The 14,182-nt window shown below is 37.8% G+C and overlaps 1 protein-coding gene across 1 annotated transcript; it reads right to left on the bottom strand.

Annotated features, from left to right (window-relative positions):
• Positions 1 to 1,169: 1,169 nt before the first annotated feature.
• Positions 1,170 to 6,042, bottom strand: LOC140930806 (uncharacterized). Its single transcript, XM_073380520.1, has 3 exons — positions 5,907 to 6,042; positions 2,708 to 3,106; positions 1,170 to 2,472 (listed from the first exon to the last, which is right to left on the bottom strand). Exons 1-3 carry the CDS (start codon positions 6,015 to 6,017, stop codon positions 2,116 to 2,118), a joined length of 867 nt encoding a protein of 288 aa, XP_073236621.1. The 5' UTR covers positions 6,018 to 6,042; the 3' UTR covers positions 1,170 to 2,115.
• Positions 6,043 to 14,182: the final 8,140 nt, after the last annotated feature.

Below are 14,182 nucleotides of genomic sequence, written 5' to 3'. Positions count from 1 at the left end.
ACACGTACAGAACAAACCTAAACTTTAATAAACACATTAGTTTTTGTGTCTATGTATCTATCTCAATTTTCATCTTTCAATCACCCGACCGGTGTGATTACCCACCTGCATGCACGTTTTGTTTGTTCGGCTTTTTCACAGAAGTTTTAGAGCTTCTCATTGTACGTTCACGTTCATACTTCAAAAGTGCGAGGATGGGAGAGATATTACCATAATTTTCACGTAGCTTTAAAACTAGTTGAACAATACTATATCTTTCTTGATTGTGCTGGCATTGTTTGTTTGTTTGGTTTTGTCGTTATTTTTTCTAATTCTAAAACGACAAAAAGAGTTAAGGTCACTTTATTCTTTTTTGCGTGTATCCACTTCTAGGTGGGTGTTGTTAAATCTTCTTTAATGATCATGAGAATTTTGATTTAGCGCCAGCTAAACAAGCCCTTAAGATTGTTTTTTTGTGATCATGATTTTAAGCCAATCAGTATTTCACATTCCTTAAATGCTGATCTCTTTGGCGGTGCTCTTCTGTCAATAAGTTTTAGCAATTGTTAGTAGTGGACTTTGCCCAGGGAGAGAAACAGACAAAAATCAAAATTAGCATAGAACTGCAACATGACACAGAAACGAAGCGAGGTGTCTGCTCGAAACAAACAGTAGTGGTTTGTTCACGAGACACCTCGCCAGTCGCATAACCGCCCAGTGTGATTGACGCAGGGGGATATAACAAAACGTGCGGCAAATTACTGTCCATGATATACAAAAGAAAAGGGATATATGTTTGACACAGGCATTAATGTTTCGATTTCAAGACGCTTCATCAGTCGCATAACCGCGTAAGGATCGGTATGTGTAATTTTCCTGTAGACGCTAATGGTATACAGGAGTGTAGGAGACTGAATGTAAAAGAAATTGAAACATTATGCACCAGTCTATGTAAACCGACACCACCGACCAAACTTAGTGGGGAATTTTCATGGTATTTTCATGTTTTTGACGGAGGAAAAGGTTAAGGGTATCGGGGACTTTGACGACTTTTGTATGCCATCCAAAATCAGCGAACAGTGGACCGGGGTATTTTCGACCGAGCTAGGTGGGCTGGGCAAATTTCACATTGAGGAACAATAGCGGCTTTTGATTTTAAAAAGAAGGCAAGAGCAACAACGCAAAAACAATTTGTGCTGAACGTTAGGCCAATTACCTTTTAATGAAAGCCTTGCAGATTGAAGAGAATACACTAACAAAAAGGAAAAAAAAACAAAAACACTCTTCCACAAGGAAAATAATGTCCACTTCTTTCAACTGATCACTGATTAACCACTGAAATGAATATAACAGCGAAGTTCAGGTTTCTTATTATTTACTCTACATTTGGTCAATTTCAAGCCAGTTATTAACTTTCTTTAAGCAAACCTCAGTTACTTCAGATTACCATATACGTTCGGCGTTCTCACGTTCAAACATCTTGTTTGGAATGCAAAAGCGGTAAACTAATTAGTCAGAATTTTCCCCTAGTTAAATTCGCCTTCCTTAAGAAGGATTCAACGCATCTGGTTAAAAACAACACTCTGAAATCAAAGCTTAGCGTGCTTTAAAATCAAAGCCGTGTAACTCTAGACTGCACCCCAAATTTTTAGCGCTTATAAAATAAATGAATAAATTAAAATAAAGCAAAAGAGATTTGAGAAACAAAATGTAATTATATGTTCTAGAAAAGTTTGAAAAAAAAAAAAATTCTTATGGAAGCCAAATTCGATATAATGGAAAAAGATTACTTTAGGAGTTTTCCTTTTTTCTTTTTGTTCTTTTTTTCACTGAAATTATTAAACTTCGACCCCAAATTCATATTTATTTTGCAGAAAATAGTCGATCTCATCGAAATCGGCTCCTGACGGTAACCTGAAGTTATTGCTGAGCACTGAAAATACTGCATCTATAACTTCTGAAATGTGACGATTAAAAATTAATTACACATGCAGATGGCACTAACATTCGGGGTTACTATTGTGAACCTTACACTACCATGCCGACGACTTTAGTAGTAAGCTAAAACTAACAAATTCGTGCTTTATATTTTTCTATATTTGCTTATTAAGCTTTTCTCAGAAAGAGAGTGCCGTATTAGGACTGGGGCCTAGACACTTCTTCAATCATTATCCGGGACACTGAATTCCACCCAGTGTAAGCATCACCCAGGGTTTGGCTACTGCACTTTCCTACCCATAATTCCACTCTAACCGTTCCTTGTGGGATGTTTTCACAGTACCCCTCAAATGACCGATGATGCAGCTGATTAGCATTTCTCCCAGATGACCAGTTGTTGTAAACAACAGCCTCAATCGTCATTGGTCCGCTGCATTCGTTTCCATTGAACTTGAAATACCATCGGCCACACTGAGTATTGCCATCGACCCTCATGTTTCCCTGAAATGAGACTTTAAGCGCTGTATCCGACTTCAACTTGTTAAAAGCACAGTCCTGGAAAACAAAACAAAAAACGATTAAAATGTCTGCAACTCTAATATTGCTAAATACCAAAAAAAAATTAATGCCAGCTGGAGAAAGGTTTACTGGGGATGAAGGCTGAGGGAATGAGGTGGGGTCATAGCTGTGCTTTAAATTTTATCTCAAAAAAACCTCTTTCCACCTATGATGATCCTCTGTGGTACTTATAGATAGTTCGTGTTTAGCTTTTAACGCGTTCCTTGTTTACCTTAATCTTCCCGTTATCAGTACCGCTCTCTGATTTCCAAACACATTGTTTCCAGTTGTTTTGTGGTGCTACACTTGCTTGACTTGCTTTGACACTCTCTCCTTTCTCCCCTTTGTCTCCTTTTTTTCCTTGATTTCCCACAATGCCTGGCTCTCCTTTCATTCCCACTAACCCCGATTCACCTTTTATTCCCATAATTCCTGGTGGTCCGCTCTTCCCGGGAGGCCCCTCGCGTCCTCTGTCTCCTCTTGGACCCTGCGCTCCTTGCGATCCCTTATCACCAATTTGTCCTTTTGCACCTTCTCTTCCCTGGGGTCCGTGCGGCCCAGGCACGCCCGGCATTCCCGGCATGCCATTTGATCCTGGAATGCCTGGAAAACCATGACTCAGTATAGATTTCTGAAAGTAAAGATGTGTAATTAAAAGACGAGCCATAGCCTATTATAGCAGCGAACGGAGGTAATGTATTGAGAAAGTATAATTGCAGTCTGTCTTAGAGGCAAAGCCATAGGCGCACGGGCCGGGGGAACAGCCCCTTAAAAATTTTGGGCGACTCAAATTTTTTGGGCAGCAAGAGAAATTTGGGCAAAATAAAGTCAGTTTTTTAAAGAAGTTTTTTCATCTTTTTATTATTTCGAAGAGATAGATATTTTCTATTTTAACCTGAAGTCGGCGTGGTAAATCCAGTTCAATTCACAAGAGACAGTGGTTAGCTAGCACGTTTTGAGTTTCTGGTTATTAGTGAAGGGTATCATGTTGATTTACATATTTGTAGTTTTTTAATTGATGGGCTCTGTGCCCACTGTGTAATTCCAGTCGTGAATTGATTAGAATCAACTTCCGCATAACGTTTTAGAATCAACTCCGCTCAACGTAACCATTCAGACCCTCGGCTAGTGTCGGAGTGAACAAAGTTTCAACAGCGTATGGCAGATAGCATCAGCAATAGGTCTGAAAATGAAGAAATGGCTGACCAATTCTCAGTTTTTACAAGAAGCCAGGGCACTCAGACAAACGCCATCGAGTCGCCCTCAAGCCCTAGTTGGTGAACACTCGCAAATACAAACGCAGCTGACACCGGAATCACACCACCGTATATTCTGCGTCACAGACGTAATTTAACCCCCGTTAGTAAGGTCTGCGAAGCAGTACCGATATCCTTGTTCTGGGTCACCAACGGACTCAACGAATTACCGGTATTGCGTTTCAAATTTCCTTTCATCCTGATTGGTAAATCGACAATGGCTTTTTTAAAAGACCAATCAACGAGAATTTCAGCGCTGCTTCGCAGACGTACTTAACAAGAGTCTAGTTTTGTCTGTAGCGCAGGCTAACCACCATATTAACATTTACTATGCGCCCATCGAGAAGGTGCTGTCAAAGCTTGAGCTCAGGTTTAGCGGAAATGATCAGGAAATACTCTGTGCTTTGGAAAACATCTGTCACAGCGAAACACCTGATAAAGAAAACTTCTCCCGCGTTGCTAAATTTTACAAAATCAACGGCGAGATTCTCGAAGCTGAGGAGAAAATGTGCGCGAGCTTTCGTCGTGTGCGCGGATTAGGCTACGTGACTGTTCAGAAATGCTGGAGACAATGCACGAGAATGATGTATTCGATATGTTTCCAGTGTTTTCTAATGTTGTACATATCCTTGGAGTGATACCTGCTACATTGTGTTCTGCAGAACGATCATTCAGTACGTTGCGCAGATTGAAAACCTACCTCCGCAGCACCATGGGCAACAATGTGTCAGTAACACCGCACTTATTAACATTGAAAGGGCATATGCCAACTCTGTAGTCAACAATGACATAGATCGTATCATTGATATTTTCAGCAGTCAAAATGGCAAAGACAGTTATTAGCCTATTCTATGAGTTCATATAATAGATTCAGATGTAAGAATACTTTCGCTTCATATGTAGGCCTATGTTGTTGTATCATATGACCCTCATTTCTTTTTGACTGTTTCGTAAAAAAAATGGGCAACTTGCGAGAATTTTTTGGGCAAATAGTTTACCGCTTCCCCTGGCGAAAAATTGCCCGTACGCCTATGGGCAAAGCGGGAATAAAAGCGTAAATTTCCAGTTAGTAATGAAGAACGGCGGGAATTTTTAATCAAAATTCATAAAAACCTATAATAATCCATGTGAAACAGGAAGTTTAATAAATTACCTAGCGGGAATTTTTTATCAAGGATTATTTTAGTAAGGCTACGTATATTGATAAAGAAAGCGATCGAGACAAACGGTTTGACGAACTTCCAGTTATTCCCCTAGGCAAAACAAAATATATTGATACTTAAAGAGAGAAGCCAAAAAAAATTAATGATTGTAATCAAGATGATGATGATGATGATGATGATGATCACGGCATTGAACATCTTCGGCATAAGATGGTGTCATATAATTGCCAGATTATAGTGGTCCCTCACGGAACTAACCGAATGGTGAAAATTGAAAAAGGAAAAGTCGGGAAAATGCAAGGATTTAAGAAGGAACGTTGCTCGGCTGAGAAACGTAAATGCTTCAGAATCACGTAAAAGTTGGAACTTTGGTTATGGTGACTAGGACTAGGATAATGATTGCTAAGATAATAATAAAATAATAATAATAATGATAATAATGCTGCTGATGATATAATAACCAAATAATAATGATAAAAAATAGTAAAAATGAAAAAAAAAAAAACATTAATAGCAATGATATTAATAATTATAACGATAAATAAATCATAAATTTTTAAAACCAAAAAAATCTAAGGATATATTTACTAGATATTTTATAGTGGAAGGAGAAATTCCTTTTTAATAAACAAAGCTCAGTCTCCCCGCATTTTATTTTGCTTGTTGTCTTCATAAACAACGCTAAAAAGAAGAGCTCCTCCGTCAATCGATACTCGTCTATTATTGAGAAGGCTGCGAAATAAATTGTCAAAGACTGGGTAGATCAGAACAATCCGCGAGACCAACCTTTGGGGCAAATTTTGAAACGAAGATTTAACAACAACAACAACGTTGAGGTTTATGTTATCTACCAACTAATAATAAATCGTAAATCTCATAAAAATTATGACGAAGCTGTCATTTTCATTGTGCCGATACAAACTTCGTTGCAGACCATTTTGATGCGATTTTCTTGTCCACCCACTGCCGGAGACCCAAAGATGTCCGCTAAAACAGAATAATTGTCTCATACCTCGCATAAATCTTTTAACTTTGCGGTGTTTTGTTGCTGAGGTAAGGTGGTTGTTCCCAGTGAACCGCCAGCAAAAGAGAAAACCAAGAAAACAGCGAAATACTGAACCATGATTAGAGCTCAACCAGAACACTACGATTACTGAAATGAGTGCTACGTGCCCATCGGTTAAATAGCAAAAAATTGTTTTGTTCCTATTTTAATGTTGCTGGTTACCTCTTTGTTATATTTTATTTCCTTTTATGGTAGAAATATTTGTTTGTTTTCCTTCTCGAACAAGCTTCCCTTTTAAAGTGAGTCGTTATATTTTTATATACTATATTTAAATCACCATATCATTTACCTCATATCTTTAACAAACCACATCATTTACCTGTGCACGTTTCATTTGAGTTCGATTTTTCTTTTGCAGTAACCTTTTTTAAACGATCTCATTATACGTTTGCACGTTTGAGAACTTGGACATCGTACCGAAACAAATGCGTAATTTTAACCAATTGAAGTAACCTTGTTATGTGCACGATATTTGTTGCCTCTTTTTCTTGATGATGGCCTGTTTTTTTTTAGTTCTAACCCACAAAAAATTTAAGGTTGCAACCTCTTAAAAGCACCTCCTTCCAGGTGGTTGGTTCTTATCATTAAATTACAATTTTCATTCAGTGCCAGCCACGCAAGTTCCAACTGACAAAGTTCATAAGCTATATTCTTTTAAGATTCTCTTGCTAAGCATTTATTATAAGTTATGAAGTCTTAGCAAAGAGAGAACACGGCTAAATAGTAACAAAGCAGTTAAAATCAAGCGTTATGTCAAGGCATAATCATATGTTATTTATGTCGATACAATATAATATGTCTTTGTTGTCTCGCTGCATAGTTGGTCATCCGACTCGTGTCAACCTAACCTCTCTTTCAAGAGGCAATTAATTTCATCGCTCTATTAAAGGGGCGTACAACTGTATACATTCCTGCATTCGCTCCCTCTTGCTTTCACCCTCCCCTCCAACCCTCTTTGCCATCTGTTGGGAGAACTTCTGTGCGATTATGATTTAGTTTTGCAACTGGGCGAATTTCTAGCCCCACCATTGCTGAAAATAACAAATTGTTTAGTATTATCGCTGTTAATTTAAATGCGTCTTTGTTTGACCGTCAGTTAAACTGCCACTCAGACAAGTGGCCAATTAATGCCATCACTCGAGTGTCATCTCTGTTGTGACTTCAATGAGAACTTCAATGAGAGCTCCCCAAATTCCTGCTAGAGAATCGGCATAAATACTTCCCCTTGATAAGGACGGAACCGTTATTCCGCATCTAGCTACTGTCTACTATCACTGCCATGCCCGTTTCTTGAATACAAATATTTTCAAAGCTTAACCGAAATTTCATCTTTGTTTTTGTTAACGTGCACGTAAGCAGAGTTTAGTAATTTAATTACAAGAGCATAAAGACTTTGATAGTGCTGATAGCTGTTGTTTATTGTTGTTTTTTACATGAAGTTTCTCTTTGCTGGCACGCCAAAAATATTAAGTCGTGACCTTTTCATCATGTTTCCCCTGCTCAGTACGTAGGTCGTGTTTCTAAACAAGCTCGAACTTGGCTGTCGTTGCTTTGTTTTCAAATACAGAGATAATAAGGACCAGCAAACTGGCCTGCGAGTAAAAGATGCTCAAAGAGTAGCCACGAGCAACTATAATTCCATCTTTGATAGAAGAAACTATACTAATGATAATTTATTTTACACTAAGAAACAGAATCCCTGATTTTTTCCTTTGTCTTTCTTTCTGTACGTTTTTAATCTTAGAAAATGAAAAGAATTTTAGCTCGTCCAGGAAATTTAACTGTGAGTAGAAATTTGTAAAATATAAGCCCTAGCCAAAGGTTTTTACTGTTTCTCTAGAAAAGGAATACTAATAGTGTTTGAATTTTCCCGCTGACCAGCTGCTTTGGTTCTTTTTTTCGTCTATCAAAAATTCGCTCCAAAGAGGCCTTCTTCTTTCTCATTACCATTTAAATACGCGTGAATTTCTTGCACTTTCCTTTCTCATAAAGAAGAAAGTGAATTTAAAGTACAAAGTCCATAAGTAAAGATTAGATAGCCCGCCATTACACCAAGGCGTCCCCGACAAGGTTAGCGCGCTTACTCCTGGATTATTTGTATACCCTTTTCTACCTTGCCTTTTTTGTTTGTTTGTTTGTTTGTGTGTTTTTCTTTTGTTTTGTTTTCCTTTTCCTTTTTTTTCTTTTCACCAGAAAAATTCAACAAAAATGCCTATTTTAAGGCAACGAGTCAGTTTTTATAAAGGGCACTGGTACCAATTCAGTGTTGGAATTCTCCCCTGCCACGCAGGAAGCCCGGGTTCGATTCCCAGCCAGTTGATCTATTTAAAGTTCAATGTGGATTGAAAAAATAAATCATAATAATAATAATAATAATAATAATAATAATAATAATAATAATAATAATGACAGAAAAGATTGTTATCGTCCAGTTATTTAGCCAATTTAGTCATAACTAGAGGTATAGAACAAAGGATTTTTCACAGATTGGGAGATTCGATGTACACCACAGGAAGTAGGACATGTACAGTTGTTTTCGGCTTTTAAATATCGCGTGTTTATGCAATCCCCCTCTACTATACTTGTACTCTAATAAAATTATTTATCGATATTCTCTTCTCCGTCTTTGCAACTTTTCCATATACCATGACGTAACCACTGAAGGCAGCAAAAAAAAAAAAAAAGAAGCATTTTAACCTGTTTGCATTCAAGTATTTGGGATCAGTTCTGGATGGCTGGTTTGATAGAATGGTTCTGACAAATAAACACATTCATTCGAAGAAGCCGTCTTGTGTTACTTATCATTTTCTTGGTTTACTTATTTTCTTGTACCTTCGAGTCCTCTTATTTACAGTACGCTTCAGATAAAAACTCCTAGAAACCTCTTAGTTAAATATCTTTCCCTTTTCCATTTGAAGTGGAGTTGTATTGAAACAAAAAACTAGTTAAGAATTAGAAGCTTCGTGTTATTGTAAGGTCACTGTTTAAAGTGTTTAGCAGAAACAGGTCACCCTTACTTTCATGGAATTTAATCACATTTTACCAAGAGTAAAGAGATTTTTGAGGTGAGGTGGCTGTTCCCAGCGAATCCGCAAACATACATAGCATCAACGGGAGAGCGAAATGCTGCAGCGTTACGAGACTAGCTGTGTTTTGTGATCCGTGATTCGCGCTCTTTTATTGGATAGCGAATATTAAGTTACAATCTTGATTTCCTGCTTATTTGCATTTCCATTTATGGCATTAATATTTGAAGTTACCAAGTTGGTCCTTGTTTCTATTTCTTTCTCGAGCAACTTAATATTTAATGTGGCCACCTATTAAATAATATCCGGCCTTTTTAAGTGGGTAATCAGTACGTGTGAGTAGTCAACTGAAATTTTCGTCAAGTTCCAGCTAAACAAGCCCAAAACATAGGTGTGGTTTCTATTTTTAATCTTAACACCATCAGATAATTTTCCCACTGACCCATGGACATGCACGTCTTGTTTGTTCTGACCATATGACTAAAAAGAATGCGTAATTTGAATAAAGGAGAAACTTAAGACGTCGATACCATGTCACAAGCTAGATAGTTGTTGCTTCGTTTTTATTGATTATGCTTTGTTCGAGTTTGTTCTGTTATTTATTAAAAACATACCAACTATTCAAGATGACCTCAGTTAAATGTTTAGATTGTATCTACTTCTGCAAGGTCGCTGTGGGTGTTAAGTATTAAATTAGAATTTTGATTCAGCGCCAGCAAGCTATGCCAAGTCCTTTTGATTGTTTTTTTTGATCGTGATTTTAAGGTAATCGGTGTTTATATTTTACATTCCTTGAAGGTTGATCTGTGACTGGTTCTTTTCTGTTATTCAGATGTTTAAGTTATTAGTAATGAGCTCTACGCAAGGATAGAAAACAGAGGGAATAACAAAACAAGAGAAATACTGAATCATGATAAGGACTGAAACACTGTTTTACGTTCATTGCAGTCGTTGCTAGTAATTTATTTTTTCTTACAAGTGAATATATTGAAGTCGGTCTCCTTTATTAGTAATCTCTTTGGTTAATTCGAAGAGGTTTTTATTGACGCTTAGGCGTGCAGAGTACAGAAAATAACCAGTCAGATCAAGGACTTTAAATAGATATCCATAATCTGAACTTCAACAACATCAAAATTTCGATAGCTTTGATACATTAAGCGTCGTTTTTTTTCCGTTACCACGCCAAAATTTTCGATTCAGGTCGTGACCCCAACAAAATCCTTCCTCCTGCAAATTATTTCTTGTTTATTGCAGCTAAATAAGCTCAATGAACAACCATGAAAATCTCAGTATGTGATCGTAAAACCTATTCTGCAACTGCAATTTCCCTTGATACGGGAAATTTTCAAGAGATGTTTATTGATGTGCATCACAACCCTAGCTATACAATTTTTAATTCTAATTTGATAAACTGATTTGATGAGACATTTAACAGTTGAACATCTATGGTTTACTAGTTCTGGCCAAATTTTCATTCTAATTATGATTTTCAATGGTTCACATAATCTTAGTTGATAATTATTTTATAATATTATGCGACTTGTCAATAAAGTCAATATAATAGGTGTGAATCTGAAAACTAAACAAGAACTGAAACTGCTAAAGCTAATAGTTTACTCAATTAAGAGTCGGCATCAAAATACACTGGTCACTCTGTTCAGTGGTAGAATTGCCATGCACGCGGAGGCCCGATGGTGCTGTTGATTATGATCTCAAAGGCAAAGCGATCTTTGAAGAATTGAATCCTGTCGTGTCAAGTCGGACCTAAAGTCCATGGGAATACCTCGTTGTTCTAGACCGTTGCGTAGAAGGCGATCGTTTGAACTCTGCCAAAGGCTCTCTCCTTTGGGCTGTTTTTAAACTTGACGACCATATGCGCAAAAAAAGAGGAAGTGCCGTGTTGGTTTCCTGTAGACGCAGATGATAACGCGGGGCGGCGTCGTCAGGTTCGCTCGAAACTATAGACTTGTCGAGAAAGGCTACGATGGGAAGAAAGGGCGCAAGAGAAATGAAGTTCTTCCTCCTTAAATCCCTTGACAAGATTTGAAGGTGATCACTCGGAAAGTATCATGCCGTCATCTCACGAAGGTGTCCCTAACCATGGTAGTGCCCTTACTGCTGGATTATTTGTATGCCCTTTTATACCTCGTTTTTTTTTATCATGTACATTCAACTCAGGGGGGAGGGGGGGAAGTAACTCTATTGTTTTCCACCTAAGTTTCTCGACCCACTCCGCCTGCCAGTATGACGTCACATAGTAACGGGCTAGAGCCTCGGGTCGCTTGTGCAAATTAGCAAAGGATACGACAGTTATTTGGACGAGCGAGGTCGAGGAAAAGCTAAGAAGCTAGGAAATATCGCTAAATATCGCTGATTTGATCGAATGTATGTGAGCTTTGGTGTTGCTATAGTCTGCTTGTGTAAACCGTTTTGATATTTTTTGTTCGTGATTGTATAATTTTGTTAATTTGTTTTGCGGGCCGTGTTTCGGGATCGCTATCTATTTCACGGGACCGGCAAGGTCATCAAAACTTAAATCTTTTTTTCTCTAAAATAGGCAAGGTCTAGTCTCCAGAATAGGGGGTTCCATTCACAGATCACCCATGTTTATATTTCATCTATTATTTTGTTAATTAAATGGGCCTTTCATTCTTTCGAGTGAGGGCCTCTGTTGATCTCCTAATTCTCCACCAGATACAGTAACGGCTCGTTCGATCGATTCTCTAAATCGAGTCGGCCCGTTGAACCCGAAATAATGCGAAATAGCTTTGAAATGCGAGCTTAAGCTGATTTTCCTCAAATGTGCATTTGAATTCATGATAAATACAGCTCCACCAGCTTCTATGGCAGAGAAAAATTGTTTTGATATGACAAAATTAATTGTTCAAATCGTGTGTCACTGTGGTGCAGTGGTCAAGGAGTTGCTTGCATGTGCAGATAAACCGGGTTCGACTCCCGTCGACGCTGTTTTCTCTTTCTTTGTACCTTTTTTTTTTTTTTCTTTTTGGTTCTTTCTTTAACACTATTTTTCCTTTTGGTCTTTTTTTCTTTACTCTTACTGCTGACCCTGCTAATCATGAACTTGGATCAATATATATTTTAAGCTTAAGTACGGAGTTTTATTTTGGAAAACGGATTTCAAAAGCTCTTGATCTGCATACTGGCCAAGCTTACGACCAGATAAAAACCATAAGCAGTCAAGACATGTCCCCCCTCTAAAACAGCCGAATTTTTTTTCAATGTTAGTTGACATCATGACAAACAACACACAGTAAGTACACCACAAACTGTACTAATTTATACCCAACACCCACCAGTGACCCACTGGTGAAAGTTAAACTTGTTTTTTTGTACATCGTCTTAAACATCAGTATAATTACCCTAAAATCTCCACTAGGTTTGCCCCCAAAAAATAATTAAACGAAACCTTTATTGGTTTTCGGGATTTAATTATAGAATTACAGGTGTATGCCCAATACAGTATTAAAATGCGGTAAAGCAACAAGATTCGATGCTCACATTCTCTCACAATTACCTGTCATTTAGCTTCCTCTTTCAAAGCTTCAGCTGAGCGAACTTTGAGGGGAATGATATGGGGTTCCACTAGCTCTGAAGAGCTGAAAATACGCACGATGTAAAGTATAATACATCCTGTCATGAACCTCCTATTGCTGTGTCTAAACTCTTCAATCTTGTTGTGCACTGGCCGTCAAAAGTGTGACCGGTCGGTATCATTGCCCGTAAAATTTGCTCGACGATAGGAAGGAATCTTTAAAATTAATTACACCACTGGACATTTCATTCCAAAAAAGTACTTAAATCTAGTTTTCTAAGACAATAGAAACCTTAAAATCTCCAAATCCAAGAAATCGGAACAGTATTTCCATGATAAAATCGAAATTTTTATCCGTCTCTTTGATGAACACTTTGCTCGCCATTTTGAAAGTCACTGACACGAGACGTGACGTCATACTGGCAGGCGGACTGTAACACAGATTTCCTTGGAGACACCTCCCCCCCCCCCCCCCACCCGATTCAACCAGAATACCTTCATTAAGGCAACGATTGGCTCAACAAGGCACTGGTGGCTCAGTGGTAGAATTCTCATTTACCAGGCGGGAGGCCAGTGTTCGATTCCCGCCAGTACGTTTCTCTTTGATATTTGTTAGAAAAAATGTAAATGACAGAAAAGCTTGAGCTGCATAGGGCCGGACAAAAAGGTAATATTTTTGTAATACTCTTCCTAGGTTGGACTGTCTATTTTGTATCTAATTCTGTCTATTTCTATTTTTTACTGGGTGGGTGCACCACAAGTAATAAGTAAAACAGGTAAAAAAAAGGGAAAACAAAGAAAAAGAAGGAAAAAAGGAACGACTGAGAAGAGCCCTCAACCCAGGGGGATTAGTTCTCTGACCCTTTGGACTAGAAGAATGTGCTTCTCTTCACTAGAACTTTCTCCGCAATTACTAAGGGTTCAAGTTCAAAAGAGGTATACATTCCCTCTCTCAGATGATTGACAGCTTTAATTTAATAACATTCAAGTTCTTGTGTAGAATTCAATCTTTAACTGATCGTAGCAAGACGTTTATCTCTCAATATATAACAATTATTCACCGAAGTGGAAGTGGCAAGTGGTGGATGGGAATTCAACGAGGCCGCGAAGCGGAGAGGTAAATACCTACCACTAACCACCGACACTGAGGTGAATAATTGTTTTAGTATATACTAAAACAGTGAGGTAATTGAGCACAAAAATGATCATTTTTAACTCATTTACTGTTGCCAACGATTACAATTTTGGCGCGCAATGACCGAACGGCCGCGGTCGTCGCTTTTTCTTGCCGACAAATAAAACTTTTGAAGGTATTTGTTTAGCTCTTGCGGGGAAATTTCTTCAAAAGGAGTTGTAAATTCGTTTTGCATTTAAAATCATTGTGTAAAAAAAGATTAATTATTAAATTTAGGTTTTAAGCTCATTTATGAAAAAGTCAACTAAATAAAGTAATACAAGACTTAAGCTTAATTTGCATTTGTAAGCAAAAAACTTTTTCACCGGTTTTATCGATAGATTCAAGTCAAAAAGACAAAGCTTTACGTCTTAAAACTTCCAAACCGAACTTCATCACCTTCTTCGTGTATTTCGGGAACAGCTTGTTTGATTAGTTGTGAAATTTCTTTGTCTTTTACGGCAGCAAA

This window comes from Porites lutea, chromosome 3, assembly GCF_958299795.1.
Source record: "Porites lutea chromosome 3, jaPorLute2.1, whole genome shotgun sequence".
NCBI classification, from domain to species: Eukaryota; Metazoa; Cnidaria; class Anthozoa; order Scleractinia; family Poritidae; genus Porites; species Porites lutea.
Note: the sequence above shows the minus strand (reverse complement) of the source record. Positions and strands in the feature narration are given on the sequence as shown.

Excerpts from the sequence above, each read along its gene's own strand:
- LOC140930806 (XM_073380520.1), bottom strand. The coding sequence starts at position 6,017 with ATGGTTCAGTATTTCGCTGTTTTCTTGGTTTTCTCTTTTGCTGGCGGT. Across the intron at positions 3,107-5,906 it reads AGTTAAAAGATTTATGCGAG|AAATCTATACTGAGTCATGG; the intron begins GTATGAGACAAT and ends CTTTACTTTCAG. Across the intron at positions 2,473-2,707 it reads CTGATAACGGGAAGATTAAG|GACTGTGCTTTTAACAAGTT; the intron begins GTAAACAAGGAA and ends TTTGTTTTCCAG.